This window comes from Bos grunniens, chromosome 14 (genome assembly GCF_055505025.1).
Source record: "Bos grunniens cultivar Pamir isolate PY7600 chromosome 14, Bosgru_T2T1.0, whole genome shotgun sequence".
Lineage (NCBI taxonomy): Eukaryota > Metazoa > Chordata > Mammalia > Artiodactyla > Bovidae > Bos > Bos grunniens.
Genome location: NC_141178.1, coordinates 44,733,212 through 44,755,051, shown reverse-complemented (window position 1 = coordinate 44,755,051; position 21,840 = coordinate 44,733,212). Strand labels below are relative to the sequence as shown.

The 21,840-nt window shown below is 42.6% G+C and overlaps 1 protein-coding gene across 11 annotated transcripts in view; it reads left to right on the top strand.

Annotated features, from left to right (window-relative positions):
* GDAP1 (ganglioside induced differentiation associated protein 1) overlaps positions 1-21,840 on the top strand; it is a 55,271-nt gene that overhangs the window by 5,251 nt on the left and 28,180 nt on the right. For 5 of the 11 annotated variants that reach the window (XM_086336452.1, XM_086336449.1, XM_086336446.1 and 2 more), the window contains exon 2: positions 673-890. Coding sequence is in view for 2 of the 11 variants with exons in the window: in XM_086336449.1 (XP_086192575.1) it covers positions 888-890 (3 nt within the window). In the remaining 9 variants the exon portion in view is untranslated. Of the gene's footprint in view, positions 1-3; positions 328-672; positions 891-21,840 lie in introns of those variants that run through there. The other 6 variants (XM_086336451.1, XM_086336447.1, XM_086336440.1 and 3 more) reach the window with 4 other exon arrangements.

Sequence of the window (21,840 nt, the reverse complement as noted above, 5' to 3'; positions counted from 1 at the left end):
GCGCCGAGGCCCGGCCCCGCGGCGCTCCCCTCCCTTGCCAGCTCCCCCCCGCCCCCGGCCCTGCCCCCAGCCCGGGAGCCACCGCTTCCCCGGCGGGCGGGAAGGGGGACGTGGGGACCGCCCGGCGCGGCCGTGCGGCGTAGCGGGATGCGGGTGGGCGGCGAGTGTGCCCAGGGGCGCGCGCGAGTGCCCGCCTGCCTGGAGACCGAGGCGCGGGCGTGGAGGGCGGCGGAGGCTCCGGTGTGTGTGTGTGTGTGTGTGTGTGTGTGTGTGTGTGTGTGTTTGGGGTTTATCACCGTGCTGGAGCGCCTAGAAGTGCGGCCACGTGTGAGTGGAGGGAGAAAACTCCGAGGCGCGTTTGTCTGCAAGGGCTTTTCGTAGTTGCCTGTTTTCCGGCATTCCAACTTGTGTATCGTGGCGTTTGTCATGCTCAGCTGTCACCGTGAATTAACATCCCCCGGATAGATGGTTGCATGTGAAAGAAGTCTGCGACAGCCTAGATATAATTGTGCAGAATGTTCTTTTACACCTACCCGTCTTGAAGCACATGTGTTTGCATTTCTTTAATGAAGATCGGGGGGAGGGCAGTGTAGTTTGAAAAAGCACAAAATACATGGGCTCGGTTTTTTGGTTTCTAATAATAAAGAGGATGTCTTTAATCTCTCTTTGTAGGGATTTAGGTATTCGCGTCCACCTCAGAGCCTGCTCCCTCTGAAGTCTTCTGTATTCTTCTAACAACCCTAGAAATTCTTCAACCCGGAGCTGTGTACTCAACAGGCAGACAGCTCAGCCTGTGTATGTTGTCTAAGTGTCTGGAATGTACACCTGGTTCCTCTCCACTGGCACCCACAATTTAAGAAAGTAAATAGACGCTTTCAAGGAGGAACATGGTAAGTAAAACACTGCTCTAAACTTACAAAGTCTGTGACCTACAAAACCGGGGACAGGTGTCAGCTGGTCTACTTTCCAGCTACAACACTGCTTGGTTGAATTCACTGTACACAACTCTTTTAAACCTCTATTTCATCATCATCCAAATGGGAATGTCAAGATTTACCTTTCACTTTCTCTCTAAGTAATAACTGAATTTATTGTGAGGGCAGTGTCAAGCCAAACATGAGAGATTTGTTAATAGGCGAGTTGAAACGTCTGTATTGCCTCTGGGTAAAAGCAGGCACTGGTTTCAACCTCACCCTTAAAATCCCCATGGGAGATGTCTCTCTGTGGTGCATCAGTTCAGTTCAGCGTAGCCAGGGTCTTAGGTTGGCCTTTCAAGGACAGTATTTATGGTCTCCCTTAGACTTAGAGGCTTTTGCATGACAGAGTAAGCACCAGAAGCTGCCAAGGGTTCTCTCACTAGGTTCTGATAATCAGATAAAAATATAAGGACAGGTGTCAGAGCAGGCAGCAAGGAAAAAAGGAATCTAAACCGCACAGAAAAGGAACTGAAACTGACCTTGATTGGCTCTAGCTCAGGACTGGAGCTGGCCTTTCCTGCTTATCTGGCTGAAATAGTGAAAGAAAAATCTCAGTTTACACAGAACCAAATCACCAAAGAGGATTAGAAACCCTCATCCATGGCGCTGCCTACAGAGTTGCCAGGAATAGTGCTTACCCTAGTGGCCTGAAATAATTACGCACCTTGCTCAGCATCTTGTCCCCGGACTGGGGATTGATTTAGGCCACTGGGAAAATGAGGGCCCAGGATTTCGCAGCTGAACCATAATTCCATTTTTCTGTTACAGGGCACACCAGGATCAGGAGCTACTGTAGACATTTCCATCTATTTTGGGGTTCTGTTTGATATGAGAAACTGTTATTGCTCAGGTCAATATACTTTTTTTCCCCCTCATTTTTGAACTGGCTCTCTTTGTAGAGCAACCTTTGTTTCTTTCCTTTTTTGATTTTTTACCCACTCGTGTGTTAGGATCTACATACATGAATATTTGAGGTTTACACTTTTGTTTGCAAGCAGGGTAGAATCATTTAATACTGTGTGTGTGTTTGCATGTGTGCACTCAGTTGTGTCCGACTTTTTGCGACCCCATGGACTATAGCCCATAAGGCTCCTCTGTCGATGGGATTTCCCAGCAAGAATACTGGAGTGGGTTGCCCTTTCCTTCTCCAGGGGATCTTTCTGACCCAGGGATCGAACCCGCATCTCTTCCATGTCTGGCATTGGCAGGCAGATTCTTTACCACTGTGCCACCTACTCTTCCTAATTAGCTCTCAGGCAGATGATGAACTTTCTGAAATATACAGCACAGAGTGAGTTTCTGGCTAATAAGACGTGAGTGAAGTCCATCTATGGTAGATGGACAAAGGGTGGTGGTATGGACGCATCCTGGGAGAATATGGAGATTTGAGGATGACAAAAGATATGTCCATTTAGCCCTTAATCTCTTCCTCTTGCTATCCCTAATAGATGTCTTCCTTGGAAAGACCCTTCATTAAAAGGAAGACTCCAGCACCAGATGTCTGCTATTAAATTTCAACTAATCAGTCCTAACTCGACTCTGCCACTGACTCTCTTCATGGGTGAAAATTAGTATCTAATTTTTGGTAGCTCACTGAGCAGTTTTTGGCAAAGTAACCACTCAAGCCATGCTTCCATTTGCCTGCTATTGTCCTGGTGGGATGTTTCTCCAGTCTCACTGATGTGTTCATTAATGTCAGTGTTCACGTTCAATGGTGGTGATTGGAGAAGACAGGGAACAAGAACCAGGAAGAAGAAGAGGCGCTGACAGTGATGGCCCCGCTCATAGGAGCAGTAGAATAATGCTGCAGTTTACTAGCTGGGGTTAGTAATGTCCTCATTTTCCCTCTCACTCTGAATCTTTGCCCTGGATAAGGGGGAGTTGAATTTAGCTTTAAGAAGGGATTAGTAAGAAGAGAATGTGAATGTTGGTTTGACAGGTGGGGTGGGGGAGGCCACTAAAGCCCAGGGGCCAACAGCCATGCTAGCACTTGCTTTTCCTCCATGTTCAAAACCCAGCACTAGTAGGTTTCCATTCTAAAAAAACGTATAACAAAAAGTAAGCCATTTGAGTGTGAATGTTACTAACAATGTGGTGGTGAGGATATTTGGCTTAGAATTTTATCTTTTTTTTCAAGCTGAGGCTGTGTTTAAAATTTCATTGGTGATTTCCCTTTATTTACACATTAGAATTATTGAGAATTTTTAATAAAACTACAAACGACAGAAAGCTAACCTGAAGGTGTATGTTGCCTAAAGTGTGTTTATTGATTGAAAATGTAAGAGAGCAAATAGAATTAAAATTGCTTGATTTATAAGTCGAAGCTAGTATTACTACTGTAATATATAGGATGGATAAACAAGTTCCTACTGTATAGCACAGGGACCTATACTCAAGATCCTGTGATAAACCATAATGGAAAAGAATATGAAAAAGAATATATATATATATGTATAATGGAATCTCTTTGCTATACTTCAATAAAATAGAGGACTGCATGCATGCTCAGTTGCTGGAAGTCGTGTCTTGACTCTTGAGACATAATGGACTGTAGCCCACAAGACTCCTCTGTCCATGGGATTCTCCATGCAAGAATAGTGGACTGGGTTGCCATGCCCTTCTCAAAATAGAGGATTACTAGCATATTTATAATAAAGCATTTGTGAAAATTTAAGAAATTTTCCCACAGTAAATGCAAAAGTTAAGAAATGTAGCCAGAAACTTTGTAGACAACATGAAGTCAGAAGAGGAAGCAAATTACAAAATTAATGATTTTTAAAATTTTGAAGGAAATTATATTATGCTAGATTAGGTACTAAATTCTTTACATGCATTAATTAATTTAAATCTCATAATAACCCATTGGTTAGTACTAGTATTATTACCATTTTACAGAAGAAAATCTGGAGAAGGGAATGGCTTCCCACTCCAGTATTCTTGCCTGCAGAGTCCCATGAAGAGAGGAGCCTGGCAGGTTACAATCCATGGGATCGCAAAGAGTCGGACACGACTGAGCAACTAACATGACGACAGAAGAAAATAAAGTTTAAGGACAATTTTGTGCCCGGGATCGGTCGAGGTAGAAATGGTTGAGCTGGAATTTAAATCTGTCTGACTCTATTACCAGTCTTTACTGGCGTGTGGGTGAGAGCTTCCAAATGGGGGAGGAGGCAGATATGTGGAGACCGTAAGGGGTGGTAAAGATGACCTTTTTATTTTATAGAACAGCTACCTGGATAATAGTGATGCTGCTATCTAGAATTAAACAAATGGTGGAAGAAGAGTAAATTATAGAGGTTGGGAAGATAGGTTCATATCGGAACAGATGATCCAGAAATATATCTTAGGGATGTTCAGTAGGCAGTTGTTAATACAGGTCAAGAACTAAAAGTAAATTAGTCAATAAGTAAATATAGTTGTCCTCAGTATCTGTGGAATATTGGTTCCAGAACCACCCCTCTCAATAACAAAATCCACAGTGTTCAAGTCCCATATATAAAATGGCACCGTATTTGTATATAACCTATGCCTCTCCTCCCATATTCTTTAAATCCTATCTAGATTTACTTATAATCACCAATATAATTCAAATTCTATATAAATAGCAGTCAGCATGTAGCAGATTGAAACTTTACTTCATGAAACTTTCTGGAATTTTTTTTTCCCAAATATTTTTGATCTGTGATTGGTGGAATCTGTGGGTGTTGAGTTTCATATAGCATAAGGAGGGCCAACTATAATCTGTGAGGTCTTTTTCTGAAAGCTGTTTTTCAGTAGCCCCTCCTTTTGAGACTTGTACTATTCATGTTAGCCCACTCTTTAGGAAGCCAGAAATTTGCTCTGTGCTGTATATTTCAGAAAATCCATCTTCTCTAGATCAGTCTCCTTGTTCATCCAGGATCAGTGGCTTATCTGCTATTCCCCCACCTCCTGTCACTTCCATTGTCCCAGGCTACCTCAGCCTGGCCTCACCACCCATCGCCTTTTTCAGCATCATGGCCTTTATCTTAATGCCCTTGCACACAGCCTGGGTTGTCCTCTGATTCAGACATAGGTCAGTGCTGAAGCCTAGAACTTGACAATCTGACTCGTTGAAAACGCTCGCTGGTCTTTTCCATTCACTGAACAAGCATGGACTCTTAGTAAAGTCTTCACTCCTTTGATGCCCTTCATGCCTTCCTGGCCCTTCCCTGTCCTGCCTGAAGAACCCTACTGCATCTTTTCCACTGCATTTTCCTTTCCGTAGTGACCTTCTGGTTCATCCGCCTGCCCAGTCCTCAAGCCTAAATCAGTTTCTCCTCCCTTGCTGATAGGAAGCCCCTTCTGGGAATAATCACAACATTTACCAGTTGCCATTGCAAATCATGGGTGGTAAACCTCAGACCAACCCCTCCACACTGCATGGCAGATCACTTCCCAGGAAACTTCTAGAAGCTCATTACTGTCTTCAAGCCCTTCTCAGCCCCAGTTCTTTCCTATTTGTCTTCTTCCTCCTAGAGAAAAAGTGGTAACCCATGGGAACACCTTTCTCTCTTAAACCTTCCACTGGTTCTCATTTTCTTCCTTTCACCACCACCTCATCCCAGAGGTGAAGATGTCCTTTTTCCTCTCCAAGTTTTGGGTCAATTCCTTCTCTTTTGAATATACTTTAATTTCTTTCCTTCTACCCAACAGAGGTACTCGTATGTCTACCATGTTAAGACAGCCCTTAACCGGTTCTGCTTTCACCTCGACTCCTGTCCTCAAAACTGCACACCTCCTTGAATGAGTAGGTTACATTCAAGTCTTTCCTCCCCACCTCTCCTCACACCAGTTGATGTGGGTTTTATGCCCACCAGTCTAGGGCAGCTTGTTCAGCCATTAGTGAGTCACTCAATCATGTCTGACTCTGTGACCCCATGGACCATAACCCACCAGGCTCCTCTGTCTATAGAATTCTCCAGGCAAAAATCCTGGAGTAGGTTGCCATTATTTTATACAGGGGATCTTCCCAACCCAGGGATTGAACTCATTGCAGGTGAATTCTTTTCTGTCTGAGCCATTTAGGGACCTCCCAGTTGACAGCTATGATGGCACCTCTTCAATTCTTCTGCTAGGAGTGGCAGCTGCGAATTTGATACTGGTGAACACTTACCTCCCTCGGATTCTGTACAACCCACATCTCTTAGCTTATCTCTGTTCTCCCACCCCCTGTCCTCCCACTTCAGCTGTCTCATTCCCTGTGTGTTTTGCTTCTGATTCCTTTCTAGTCTCCTTAGGCTATCTTTTGTATCCAAAACATAGCTTCATGGTGTCCAAATTTTGTGTAATTACTGGATACTTGTTGGCTTATTTTATACAACTAGGCAATCCTGCCCTAGGGGCTAAGAGTCTAATTTAGAAGTAGTCTTATTCTGATATAAAAACATCAGCTGAGCCTTATTTAAGTCTCAAGGGCAGTTCTTCAGTTTTTCCTATGATTTGTCCCTTGTGGTCTCTGCCTGTTTTTCCTAGTGGGCAGAGGTCCACTGGACTTAGACAGCATATGTGTCCAATGACAAGGCTCACAGAGGGTTCAGGAAAGGTCTAACAATGAAAAAGGTAATGAAAAATTAAAGAGAGACTTAAAATGGATAGCAGGCTTCCCTGGTGGCTTAGATGGTAAAGAATCTACCTGCAATGCAGGAGACCTGGGTTTGATCCCTGGATCTGAAAGATCCCCTGGAGAAGGAAACTGAAGGTGATTTAAAGCAATGGAAAGTTTTCCCATACTCTTGGATTGAAGAATTAATATTGTTAAAATGGCCACACTACCCAAAGCAGTCTACAGATTTAATGTGATCCCTATTAAATTACCCATGGTATTTTTCACAGAACCAGAACAAATAATCATAAATTTTATATGAAATCACAAAAGACCAAAAGCAATCCTTGGTGGAGAGGGAAGCTGGAGGCATAACCCTCCCAGATTTCAGACAATACCTTAAAGCTACAGTAATCAAAGCGGCATGGAATTGGCACAGAAACAGACATCTGGGTCAGTGGAACAGAATAGAGAGCCCAGAAATAAACCCAGACACCTAGGTCAATCTTTGACAAAGGAGGCAAGAGTATATAGTGGAGAAAAGACAGTCTCTTTAGCAAGTGGTGTTGGAAAAGCTAGATAGTCACATGTAAATCAGTGAAGTTGAAACACTTCCTTACACAGTATACAAAAATAAACTCAAAATGGCTTAAAGACTTAAATATAAAAGAAGGACACCCTAAAACTCTTAGAACATAGGCAAAACATTCTCTGACGTTAAGTTGTAGCAATGTTTTCTTAGGTCAGTCTTCCATAGCAATAGAAATAAAGGCAAAAACAAACAGATGGAACTGAATCAAACTTAAAAGCATTTTCACACAAAGGAAACCATAAACAAAATGAAAAGACAACCTATGGATGAGGAGAAAATATTTGCAAATAATGCAATCGACAAGGGCTTACTTTCCAAAATATACAAATAGTTCATACAACTCAATAACAGAAACCCGAACAGCCCAATCAAAATGGTCAGAAGATCTAAATAGACATTTATTCAAGGAAGACGTACAGATGACTATTAGGCACATGAAAAGATGCCCACATCACTAATTATTAGAGAAATGCAATCAAAACCACAATGAGGTATCACCTTACAGTGGTCAGAATGGCCATCATTAAAAAGTCCGCAAACAATAAAAATGCTGGAGAGGGTGTGGAGAAAAGCCCTCATACACTGTTGGTGGGAATGTAAATTGGTGCAGTCACTATGGAGAAAAGAATGGAGTTTCTTTAGAAAACTAAAAATAGAGTTACTATATGATCCACCAGTCCCACTCCTAGGTATATATCTGAACAAAACCCTAATTTGAAAAGATACATGTACCTCAATGTTCATAGCAGCACTTTTTACAATAGTCAAGACATGGAAGCAACCTAAATGTCCATCAACAGATGAATGGGTAAAGATGCATTACGTATATACAATGGACTAATACTCAGCCATAAAAGACAATGAAATAATGCCATTTGCAGCAGCATGGATGGACCTAGGGATTATCATACTAAATGAAGTAAATCAGACATAAAAAGGCAAATATATCATTTGTATGTGGTATCTAAAATATGATACTAATGAACTTATTTACAAAACAGAAACCAGGCTTGCTGCTCCTGCTGCTAAGTCACTTCAGTCGTGTCCGACTCTGTGTGACCCCACAGACGGCAGCCCCCAGGCTCCTCCATCTCTGGGATTCTCCAGGCAAGAACACTGGAGTGGGTTGCCATTTCCTTCTCCAATGCATGAAAGTGTAAAGTGAAAGTGAAGTCGCTCAGTTGTGTCTGACTCTTCGTGACCCCATGGACTGCAGCCCACCAGGCTCCTCCGTCCATGGGATTTTCCAGGCAAAATATGATACTAATGAACTTATTTACAAAACAGAAACCAGACTTACAGACATAGAAAACAAACCTCCCAAAGGGGGAGGGGTAAATTAGGAGTCTGGCATTGGCAGGTACAAACTGCTATACATAAAATAGATAAACAACAGGGTCCTACCATAAAGCACAGGGAACTATGTTCAATATCTGAAAATAACCTATAATGAAGAAGAATATGAGAAAGAATGTATATACGTATAACTGAATAACTCTGCTGTACGCCAGAATCTAACACAGCATTATACATCAACTACGCTGCAATTTAAAAAATTATTAACAAGGGAGGTGAACAGTGTTGCTGAAAGCACAACTAAGGAGTAAGTAGTTGCCAAGTGACTGCTCGTTGAAGGAGAGAAAAACACAAAATCCATTATTAGACAGGAAAGAGGTGTATAATATAATTGGGGAATGAATGGTTCCAAGAGATCTGAGATGGGATTTGAAACAATGGCCCATAATAGAAGAGGCAGCCCTCTGACTGAGTGCCACTGGGGAATGCCACATCCTTGCCAAGTGCTGCAGTCCAAGCCCACATACCACCTTGGCACGTACACCTCAGAGACCTGGTGGATTCTTCAGATACTGACTGCATTCCAGATAAAGCTTCAATTCCTCTTCCTTGCCTTAAACACATTCTAGAATGTTTGTCATCGCTTACATCTCACTTATTACTTTCATATGGCAAACACTTTTTAAAGCTTACTCAGAAGGAGGAACACTCCAGGGGGTGGCCTTGGGGGCGCACAGCTCAGATCTCCCTCCCAGAGAACCTGCAGCTCAGAGGGAACATGGCAGACAGCCTTCAGCTGCTGTGAGTTCAGATCTGCTGTGGTGTTCACACCAAGTCCATGCTCTGCCTGGGACATCCCCTTCAATGTAAAGGCAGGGCTTCCCTGGTGGTTCAGTGGTGAAGAATCCACTTGCCAGGGTGAGAGACACCAGTTCCATCCCTGATCTGGGAAGATCCCACGTGCTGCAGAGCAATTAAGCCGGTGTGCCACACCTACTGAGCCTGTGCTCTAGAGCCTGGGAACTGCAACTACTGAGTCCATGTGCTGCCTACTGAGCTGGTGCACGTAGAACCTGAGCTCTGCAACAAGGGAAGCCACCACAATGAAAAGCTGTCTACTGCAGCTGGGGAGTAGTCCCCATTCTCTGCAACTAGAGGAAAGCGTGGACAACAACAATGACCCAGCACAGCCAAAAATAAATAAATATATAAAAAGTAAAAGGCAAATGGCTGGATCTCATAAACTCTGATCTATAACTCCCCCCTGACCCCGGCCCACCCCCCAAAAAAAGACAGGAAAAAAATAAAGCAGAGCACCTGGTAGGCCTCTTGGATTCTGGGAGCAATACCACACTTAGAAACAGCTCCAGTCTACATGCTGAATGACATGGAACGAAGGCTGCCAGCTTTGAGAGGGCTCAGAGCAGGAAAGCGTTTTGCAGGAGGCCGGGGCTCTGGTACTAGCAGCCCTTCCTCTTGGGCCATATCATCAGGCAGATCCTTTGGTGTTAGTGTTTGGTGTAGGTGGTGAGAAAAGATGCAATGTGAAGACTGTGGTAAGGCCCAGTGGAGGGATCACAATGCAGGGCTCTGGAGCGCTGACACAAGGCCATAGAATCTGCAGAAGAGAATTATAGAATTTTTGAGAAACAGTTACTGGACTTTAGCAAAAAAAAAAAAAGGAATGCTTGACCGTGGGATACCAAGTGACTATTACTTTAGAATTTCCCACTGTGAGCTGGGTCCTGCTAAGACAAAGTTGGATGAAACCATAGCACACATAAAGGGTAATGGTGACCTACACAAAAATACCCAAACAATATGAAGATGGACAAATCCAGTTGCCATCTGTTGTAAGATGAACGTGGTATATCCAAGATCAAGATGAGCAGAACCAAAGGACACAAGAAAGCTGCAAGAACAGGTTGCCCAGAGCCCCATGTGGCCCTAGGATTGCACTAACATTCCTTACCCACCATCACCTATGGGAAAACTAGGGTTCCATTTGACCAGTTGAAGGAGGAAGAGAAGCCACACTTGGTTTATCAATGGACAGGCTATTATGTGGATAAAGCTGAAAATGAATGAAGGCTGCATTATAGCTCCACTCAGGAGGGGTCTTGGGAGTATTCAGAGAGGGAAAATCTTTGCAAGGGACAGAGCCGTGAGTGCTGAACCTGGTCATCTATTTTATGGGAAAGGAAAAGTGGCCTGAGGTGGGGAACATATGTAGATTTTAAGCAATGGCCAACAACCTGGCCATCTGGTCAGAGGTCTGTGAGGGAAAGGACTGGAAGGTGGTAGAGCAGACATGTGGATGAACATGTGGGAATGGGCCCTGAGTGTGAAGAATTTTGCGCTACATGTCAATGGCCTTTATGAAAGGGACACTGAGAACCCAGGACTCTCCAGCCAATAGCTGAGCACAGTGGGACTGCTTGAGCTGGACCATTCCTTCTCAACACAGGCCTCCTCTGCCAGGCTTATATTTTCTCTGCTCCCCACTGACCTGGCTAAAATGTTCCCCACTGACATTGACCTGGCCAAGCTACACAGCAGTCTGAATTCTCCCTACTAAATCCTGCTTTCTTCCCTCTTTCCTTTCATAGGTTTCAGACCTGTGTTGTGACCCAAAGACTCTGCCCACCTACTCCTGATTCCTTTGGTCTTATCCCTCACATGTGTTCACTTCAGTATATCTCTTGTGTGTCTAATTCCATCCTGACATCTGCTTGTTGAAGGATCTAAACTGATACACCCAGTGATCTTTCAAAAATAAGCACATACATAAACATGTTTATGTTTACAGGTGGGCGCCATGGTCAAAGAGAGATGAAAGTCTGCTGTATTATTTGAAAAGGTACATGCACCCCTATGTACCTTTAGTGCTATTCACAAGAGCCAAAATATTAAACAACCTAAATGTCCATCAACAGATGCATTCATAAAGAAGATGTGGTACATATACACAATGGAATACTACTTAGTCATAAAAAGAATGAAATAATGCCATTTGCACCAACATAGATACAACTAGAGATTATCGTACTAAGTCAGAGAAAGCCAGATACCATATGATATCATGTATATGTGGAATCTAAAATATGTCTTCCAAACAAACAGACTCATAGAGAATAGACTTATGGCTGTCAAGGGAAAGATGATGTAGGGGAGAGGATGGGTTGGGAATTTGGGATTGGTAGGAGCAAACTCAACAACAAGGTCCTAATGTATAGCATAGGGAAATATATTCAATATCCTGAGATAAACCATAATGGAAAAGAATATGAAAAAATAATGTATAGGTTTGTATAACTGACTCATTTTGTAGTTTAGAAGAGATTGGCACAACACTGTAAATCAACTATACTTCAATAAAAATAAAAATAAAAAAGTCTGCTTTAAAACTTAACAAAATTGAATTGAAAATCAGATTTTTATGGGTTCTTAAAAAAGAATGAAGAAGCTCTCTGTGTATTTATATGGAAAAATCCCCAAGATCTATTAAGTGGGTAAAAGCAATATACAGAATAATGTATGTAACCTGTTGAATTTTTCTGCACGTGTATCTGTGTAAAAAGCTGTAGGGGAGGATGGGCAGGGGGAGAACCCTCTAAAGATACAAATCAAACTAAAGGGGATGGGAATGGCCATGCTCATTAAAGAATATTTTCATTTGTTTTTTTCTTGCACCTTGAAATTGTGCTACCTGTTAATAACTACACTGAAATGTCAGTCTTCAACATTTTTGCATGTTACTATTTTAAAAAATCAATCCTTTATATGTTATTGAACATAACTTCCCATTGGCATATGAAATAGTAACCTATATACAGCAGTGAGTGGACCTGATAAACCTAGAAAGAAGAAAGAAAGATAGTGCTAAGTTGTGTCTGACTCTTGGGATCCCATGAGCTGAAGCCTGCCAGGTTCCTCTACCCATGGGATTCTCCAGGCAAGAATACTGCAGTGGGTTGCCATTTCCTTCTCCAGGGGAACTTCCTGACCCAGGAATTGAACTCAGGTCTCCCACATTGCAGGCAGATTCTTTACCAGCTGAGTTACATGGGGACCTGATAAACTTACGGACTCTAAAACTTAGTCTCCCAGATGGTAAAAGACTGCGTGATCCAGATGGCTGGAGCAATTTCTGACTTGCCAACTGATGGAATGATTCATAGCTTCTCTGTGTGAGTATGACAGAGTGGACATTTAGAGACTTCCAACTGTATACTGTATTTCAACTGTATACTGAAAACTAAGATCATGGCATCCAGTCCCATCACTTCGTGGCAAATAGATGGGGAAACAATGGAAACTGTGAGAGATTTTATTCTGGGGGTGCTTCAAAATCACTGTGGATGGTGACTGCAGCCATGAAATTAAAAGACCCTTGCTCCTTAGAAGAAAAGCTATGACCACCCCAGAAAGCATATTAAAAAGCAGAGACTTTGCCAACAAACATCCGTCTAGTCAAAGCTATGGTTTTTCCAGTAGTCATGTATGGATGTGAGAGTTGGACTATAAAGAAAGCTGAGCACCAAAGAATTGATGCTTTTGAACTGTGGTGTTGGAGAAGACTCTTCAGAGTCCTTTGGACAGCACAGAGATCCAACTAGTCCATCCTAAAGGAAATCAGTCCTGAATATTCATTGGAAGGACTGATGGTGAAGCTGAAGCTCTGATACTTTGGCCACCTGATGTGAAGAACTGACTCATTTGAAAAGACCCTGATGCTGGGAAAGATTGAAGGCAGGAGGAGAACGGGACAACAGAGGATGAGATGGTTGGATGGCATCACCGACTCGATGGACATGAGTTTGAATAAGCTCTGGGAGTTGGTGATGGACAGGGAAGCCTGGCGTGCTGCAGTCCATGGGGTCACAAAGAGTCAGACATGACTGAGCGACTGAACTGAACTGTATGCCATTGTATTAGTCCTGGCATGGTTGCTGAGCTGAACGAGTTGCTACTTCTGTAAAGAAGTATGCACTACCATTTCCTTCCTGAATGTTACAGCCCACGCTAAGTTATGCCTCATTTCCACCTCTGATCCATACTAAATATTCCTTCAGTACAGATACTTCATTAAAGTGCAGGTAAGAGTCCCTTGGCAAGCATTTTCATTGCTTGTCCAGACTCCACTTTTCCCTGGCAAAATCTCCTGAAGAGGCTTAGTCACATACATTCTGAGAGCATCCCCTGCATCCTAATGTATTTCTGATGAAGAATCATGTCTGTAGGACAATTTTCCAAACTCCCTTGATGTCAATCATCAGGGGGTACTTGTTAAATAAACATGCCCAGGTCTCTTCCTTGGTGAATTCTGCTTCAGTGGGTTTGAGCTCAAATCTGTGATTTTAGTAAATACTCTGAGTCTTCAGGGAAACATTACTGTAGGGTCATGTAGCCTCATGTAGGCTACCTTAGATTCCATAAACTGATAAAGTGAATTCAAAGTTTCCTGATACTAGTGATCCTAATATTGGTTTCTCATATGAATTCTTCCTCAAAGTGCTTTGATAATTGTAAACAATATCCTCTACATTGTTTAAAAGGCAAAATTTAAAAGTCCTATGTAAGTGAGTGGTTGCTAAGAGTAAGTGTACAATAGACAGTGAATAATTATCAGTAAAAGAAGTCATTAATGAGGTGATCTTGAAACCCAGAACTTAACAAAAATCTGATAATTCTAAACCAAATCAGTTGGTGGACTTGTGAAGTCTCCATTCCTTTCCCAGTGACTTTAGAGTATAATCCCTTATTGGTCATATCATTTGTAATTATTTTCTTCTATTCAGTAGGTTGTCTTTTTGTTTTAGCAATGATTTTCTTTGCTGTGCAGAAGCTTTTTAGTTTTATTAGCCCCCATTTGTTTATTTTTGCTTTTATTTACTTTAGGAGACAGGTCCAAAGAATTACTGCTGTGATTTATATCAAAGAATGTTCTGCCTGTGTTTTCTTTAAGGAATTTTATAGTGTCTACTCTTATATTTAAGTCTTTAATCTTTTTTGAGTTTATTTTTGTATGTGGTATTAATGTTCTCATTTCATTCTTTTACATGTATCTGTTTCAGTTATCCCAACATCATTTGCTGAAGAGATTTTCTTTTCTTCATTGTATATTCCTTTCTCTTTTGCCATAGAATAATGGACCATACATGTGTGGGTTTATTTCTGGGCTGTCTGTTCTGTTGCATTGATCTATGTTTCTGGTTTTGTGCCAGTTCCATGCTGTTTTGATTACTGAATCTTTGTAGTATCGTCTGAAGTCAGGGAACATGATGCCTCCAGCTCTGTTCTTTTTTTCTCAAAATTACTTTGGCAATTTGACATCTTTTGTGGTTCCATGTACATTTTAGGATTATTTACAGTAAAGTGACATGTTAGCTAGGCTCTGAAGGATGAGGAGGAGATGGCCTGGAAAGTAAGCAGGAGATCAGCTGGAGAAGAGGAAACAACTCTGAGGTAGAAAGAGCTTGGCACACTGAAGTAACTGAAGACAGGACAGTATGCTTGGACTCACTGAGCAAGGGAGAAAGAAGATCTTGGTAAGAGACGTTGGTGGAGAGGGAAGCAGCCACCAGGGCCTTGTTGTGGTCGAAGAGCTTTTAAGAAAGGATGACTGTCTAGGCATTTCCCCCATAGCTCGGGGTAGGGCAGAGAAAGGAAACGAGAAAGAAGGGTAGTATTGGAAAGAAAATATGAAAAAGGTATTAAAACCAGCCCCTCCTTACTGATTCTGTGAAGCAAAATGTGACACCCCCCCCCCCCCCCCGCTACAGAACAGTGTTTTTCAAACTTAAGAAATGCATCAACAGTTTTTGAAGAAAAGCAAAAATTTATCCAGACCTCTTGCCCATGGTGGTTTCAATAATTTTGTACGTATTTATATATTCATTATATACATGTACTTAAATATATAAACCATCAGATAAGGTATACCTCTGTCTGCTTAGAATTTATTTAAAACATAAAACCAACATAAATTAAGAACAAGTAATTTTGAAATTAGCAACCTGAATTTAATGTGACAGATGATGTTTTGATGAAATAAGATTACTGCTTGCATTAAAAAAAATTTTTTTATAGCATTCCCCAAGGAGTCACAGTTTCTCCTGATTCAGTAAAGGCATCCTGCCAGATGCTGTTGAGGACTCGTCTATAGGATTTCTTAGGAAGTCTTTCTTTGTATAGAGTACTGGGACACCATTTGGCTATTAGTTGATGGATATATGTCATTTACATATTAGGTGTGCCTCTCTACTCATTGCTGCTGCTAAGTCGCTTCAGTCGTGTCTGACTCTTTGTGACCCCATAGACGGCAGCCCACCAGGCTCCACCATCCCTGGGATTCTCCAGGCAAGAACACTGGAGTGGGTTGCCATTTCCTTCTCCAATGCATGAAAGTGAAAAGTGAAAGTGAAGTCGCTCAGTCATGTTCAACTCTTTGTGACCCCATGGACTGCAGCCTACCAGGCTCCTCCGTTCATGGGATTTTCCAGGCAAGAGTACTGGAGTGGGGTGCCATTGCCTTTTCCGCTCTACTCACTAGTCAGAAACAATTAAAGTAGAAAGACTCAATGGCAATGTCTGCCTGAACATAAACACAAGCTTAACCACCAAAACCAAGTGATAGTCCAAAGAGATGAAAAATCTAGAGAAAATTACCAGACCCCTTAGAATACATGGGTGAACTCCCATAGGTGTGTGGACTTTTGTTTGGAAAACAGTTTCAAATATGAGAGCCAATTATCCCCAGAGACTTCCTAGAGGAGGGGAAAATAAAAGGACACTATTCATCCCCACATAGAGCCATGGAGACAGAATAAATTGTTCCTTCCAACTTTCTAAAAAGGGATCAGTGGAATCCAAGGTTTGGTAGGGTCAAGAGGGATCATTAAGATTTGAGTGTAAGGAGAGACCAACCTGGGTGTGGTCACAAGTCCCTGTGGTTCCTACTATGGTACTCAGGACAGACAAGATTAAAAAGAGGCGTCTGAGATGTCTCTGCCTCCTGGCCAGTTGGCTGAAAAAGGCTTACAGCATTAGCCTCCCAAGTCAGGTGCACAAACCTATCCAATGGGGTGTGGGAAGAAATTATTAAGAGCCCTGGGAGACCTAAGTCCCAATCTCTGAGCCTCTCTTTACCAAAATCTTTGTAAAATAAATCAGGTTTTTCTGTTGGAACTAGAGAAAGCAATCCAGCCCCCGGGAAAATGAAAATATCCCAATGTTTAGAAAGGCAGACTTGGCTGAGATGCATCATTCTAGTTCTCATGGTCCATCACTGGGTTTCTGGATCTAGTGTGCAAACATTAATTACACCAAGTAGAAGAAAGGTTTCCTTGCCAAGCTGGTTCTTAGAACTCGAAACAACAGCTTCCACTTCGGCAATGCTGTTGTAGCACTAGAGTCCTTTGTGCAGAAGACGGTGAGAGGCGCAGTGTGTCAGAGAAAACACCGACGTGTTGCTATCGCAGTGGAATCTGGGGAGAGTTAAGACTGGTTTTTTTTATTTTATAGAAGTGTGTAAAAATATTCAAAGTTGAAAAATTGCATTTGAAGTTATGATCGTTTCATGTATTCATATAACCAAAACGATTGTACTGAAAGTGGTTTCTGTGTTATAAAGTTTTAATTTTACACAAGTCAGGTACTCAAAGTAAATTTTAACCCTTAAAAAAAAAAAAGTGGGTGCTCAGTTGCTTTAGTTATGCTTGACTGTTTGCAACCCTATAAACTGTAGCCTGCCAGGCTCCTCTGTCCATGGGATTCTCCAGGTAAGAATACTGGAGTGGTTGCCATGCCCTCCTCCAGGGGATCTTCCCAACCCAGGGATCCAACCCATGTCTCCTGCATTGCAGGCAGATTTTTTACTCACTGAGCCACCTGGGAAGCCCCCCAAAGGTGGAAATGTATATAGTTATTAACAATGCCATGGAAATATTTCCCTTCTCTTAAGGAAAAGTAAATTTCTTATCAGAATATCTGGTTGGCCCTGTAATTAGATAAAATTTTGGAGAAATAGACCAAAAAAAAAAAAAAAAGAGTAGCTCTAAAAGAAATTTGAGTAGGGGCTCTGTAAAGCTGAGAGCTCTCAACAATTTGTGTAATTTACCAAATGCAAAGAGTAACCAGTAAAAGAAATGTGTATTTTCTGATAAGGTAGAAAATCATGTAGTGTATCACTGTAAATTGATTAGGTTAATATATATGAAACTTCAACCAAAGTTTTACTGTTCCAGGGTGTTAAAGTCTTTCACCTATCAATAATATCCATTACTTCAGAGAGAGGGGTGGGCACGGTACAAAGAACTAAACTTGAAACTCAGCTTGAAATCAAATTTTAACTTTAAGAAAAAGATGCCAAGTCTAATATGTGTACTATTCAGGCTTTGCTGAGAAAAAGAAGTCATTTGTGGGATTCCCCAAAGTTATCCATTGGAGACTTGAACACAAGGTGTTTTCTGTTTTTTTTTTTTAATCTAAAATGAGAGTTATTGCATTTCATGCAGTTTGAAGTCCATGCAGCAAAGGAGACTAGCACAATTTTTAATGCATTTAAAAATAAAATAAAGTTGAAAACGGGGGGAAGGGGAGTTATGCACAAAGTTTTAGTCTCCTTGGGTCCCTGGAAGAGAAGGGTTTGGGAATGAAACCATCCATGGTAAACTCATCTCCATGGCAAATGAGTCTTGTAAATGCAGGGAATGTTCCCACAGCCTCTGGAGGAAAATCCACAGAGCTCTGGGCAGGAGCAGGGCCCAGGGAGAAGAGCACTAGTGGAAAGGAAGCTACACACATCGCCTAATTTCACCTGAGGGTAGAAGAAGGTGGCGAATCCTGGGGCAGTGGCTGTTCTGAGAGTCGGGAGACTACACACACCCCTGGGGAGATCTGCTCCTAAAAGAAGTGGTGGTAAGAACCCAAAAAAGTAAAACAAAAGAAATATTTCTTAAGCTCAGTCTTTGAGAAAATGCCATAAATATGTTATTTAATATTTTCATTTCATAGCATTGGACACATAGCTCAACATATTGAAATATTGATTCCTTGGAGAAAAAAAAATGAGAAAAAAGGAAATAAAAAATATTGCATCTTTCTGTTGGAGGGAGGATATAGGCTATATCACCCTCCCTGGTGGCTCAGATGGTAAGGAATCTGCCTGCAGTTTAGGAGATCCAGGTTCGATCCCTGGGTTGGGAAGATCTCCTGCAGAAGGAAATGGCAACCCACTCCAGTATTCTTGCCTGGAGAATTCCATGGATAAAGGGAGTTTGGCAGGCTACAGTTCATGGAGTCGCAAAGAGTTGGACATGACTAACACTTTCACTTTCAGGCCATGATACCAGAGCAGTTTGGAGAAGTCTGGGAGAGGATGAATGGGAATGAAAATTCCAAGACATATTCCCAGATATACAGAGACTCAGAGGCGGAAGGGTTGCATATTCTACTTCTTTCCTGGATGTCTGGGGAGAAGGGTGGCAGCACCTCATCAGAGAGTTGGAAGAAACGCTGGACAGGCATTTAGGACAGAGGCATGTTAGACATGATTGACACTGATGTGGGTCAGGTACTTGTTCCCCAGCTCTGTGAATCCTGGCAGCTGAAGCCTCACATCTGAGTCCTTCTCCAAGCATTGTTGTTATTGTTTAGTTGCTAAACTGTGTCTGCTCTTTTGTGACCCCATGAACTATAGCCCGCCAGGCTCCTCTGTCCCTGGGATTTCCAAGGCAAGAATACTGAAGTGGGTTGCCATTTCCTTCTCCAGGAGATCTTCCCGACCCAGGGTTCAAACCCACATCTCTTGCATTGGCAGGCATATTTACTACTACTGAGCCCCCAGGGAAGCCTTCTTCACGCACTGCCCTTAGCCAAAGAAGGCCCCTTAGCCCAAGGTCAGGTGAACTCACTGAGCAGCACATATCCAATGATTAGTCCACTGTGGGGGATGTAAAGTTCTAGACCCCATGTCTCAATTGGAACAACTATTAGATTCCCTCCCAGCTCAGAGATGCCAGCAAAATCAGTTTCTTTGCAAGTCCCTGGCAATCCTCACTTCTCTCTCTGCTCAAGCCAGCTTCCCACACTCTCTCACAAGTGTTCTGAAGAACATTTGCCAATAAACCTTCTCTAGGCAAATCTCAAAGTCTGTTTCCTGGAGAACCTTAACTACAACAGGTCTCTTAGGTCTCTCTAGCTCTGCTGCTTGGGGGTTGAAATATGGAGGAAGCCACAGATGAGTTCCCCTGACTCAATGCTGGTAAGAATTATGAGCAAGTGGACTGCTCATGGGTTTCCTTGGTATGGTGAGAGGTAAGGTTTTAGGTGGATGTCACAAAGGCAGGGACTGGATGGAAGATATGGTTGAATTTGAGAGGATCAGTTAGAGGCAAGACAGAGTCAGCATTGTGAGGGAGGGCTGGGGTGGCCACACACTGCCCAGGCCTGACCATGCTGGAAGAACTGGCAAGTTATGAAGCCTTCAGTACATGCAACAAGGCCAGAGGTCAAGTCTCAAAGATCCAGCTGCACAAGACACCTTGTGAGAGACCAGTGAGGACCAGGGGATTGTTTTCAAACCGGATGTCCTTCTCTTGAGGTCAGGTGAACTGTACACCAGCTGAAAATTAGAGCCCTTCCTCGCTCTCCCTACCACCACCAGAGGGAGGGGGAAGAGTGACTGAATATTTCTCCAGAGAGATCTGTATTCTATGAGAGGGACTGAGTTACACCAAAAGGAACAAAATGAAGAGTATTTTCCACTATTGGTGGTAATGAGTCTTCAGAGCTGTTAAATGGTCCTAGAGAAATAAAACAGTTCCATTTTTACATATCTGAGGTGTGATGGTCCAGGAATATGCAACTAGAAAGAAGGAAGAAAGACCAAAATCATATTAGGGCAAAAAAGCCATAATTGTGATATGTGTATGTATATAAGTGAAAGTGAAAGTGTTAGTCGCTCAGTTGTCTGACTCTTCGTGATCCCGTAGACTGGTAGCCCGCCAAGCTCCTCTGTCCATGGAATTCTCCATATATATACATGTGTGTCTGTGTGTATGTGTGTGTTAGTCGCTTAGATCTGTGTCTGACTCTTTGTGACCCCATGGACTGTAGCCAGCCAAGCTCCTCTGTCCATGGAGTTTTCCAAAAAAGAATACTGGAGTGGGTGGCCATTTCCTTCTCCAGGGGATCTTCCTGATCCAGTGATGGAACCCAGGTCTCCAGCTTTGCATGCAGATTCTTTACCATCTGAGCTACAAGGAATGTACATGTCACTTTCTTAAGAAGAAGAACCAGGCCTTGTAAGGGCTTTACTGAACTACTCCCATAATTTATGGACATTTCAGGTGAAAATTAGCTGAGCTGCCAGCTGATAGTGCACTTTAGATACTACCCTGGATGTTGGAAAGGCATTTCGCAGGGAGACAGCCAGAAACGTCCCAGTCTGGAGCACAATTGCATACTGTGATTTTGAGAGTGAACAGACCGTTTGAAGACCAGCTACAGTTGAGCCAAAGGAAACGTGCTAGAGAGAGGTTAAATTTCCCTGCCAGTAAGTGACAGCACAGCTCCTGTCCTCGGGCTTTTAGTTTTTCTAACTGTGTTTACATATGTATTTTTCTCCTATTTAATTCTCACCACAGCTCTAGGAGGCGATTACTGCTATCATCCTAATTTTACAGAGGAAGTGGAGGCTTAACGAGGTCCCACAGCAGCCAGCCAGGGCTCAAACCCAGGCAGCTGGCTCCAGGGCCCACGCACCTACCTCTGCAACCCACTGCCTCCCCTAGAATGTTCTGCTGCCTTGTATGTGACAGAGTGGAATTGCAGCAGGGCACATGAATCCGAAGAGTCATTTTAGCAAAGCCAGAGATAGAACTGTTGCCAAGGGCAGACGATGGATCAGCCAGGTGAGCCCAAACAGAGTGGTCACGAGTTACAGTGGAAGATTTGACCCATCGGTAATGAATAGGGGTCAGGGGTAAAGACAGACTCCCTCTCATTTGGTGCAGCGTGCCACACATGCGGTAATTAGTTATTTATGTACCTAAGTTCTTCATTTAGAAAGTCTGTATATAGTTACTTTCTAGGAGCCCTGTCACCTGTGCCCTGCACCATTGTATCCTTAATAGGAGTTTCTGTGGCTTGTCAATTAGTCCCTTTCACGTCACAAAAGAGGAGTGGCTTAGTAAGGAAGAGTCTGAGGCAAGCAGAAAGCTTCAAGTGTTCTGGTAACATGTGGACACTCCCAAGACTCAACAGTGGAAAATTCAACATTTGCCAAATCTCCAAGCCATGTTTATCAGCCAGATCATTTCCCCACCACCTTTATTCATGTTTTCTTTCCTTAGCAAAGTTACCATCAGTAGCAGCTTATGGTAACAATGGGATGCTAATAGTACCCG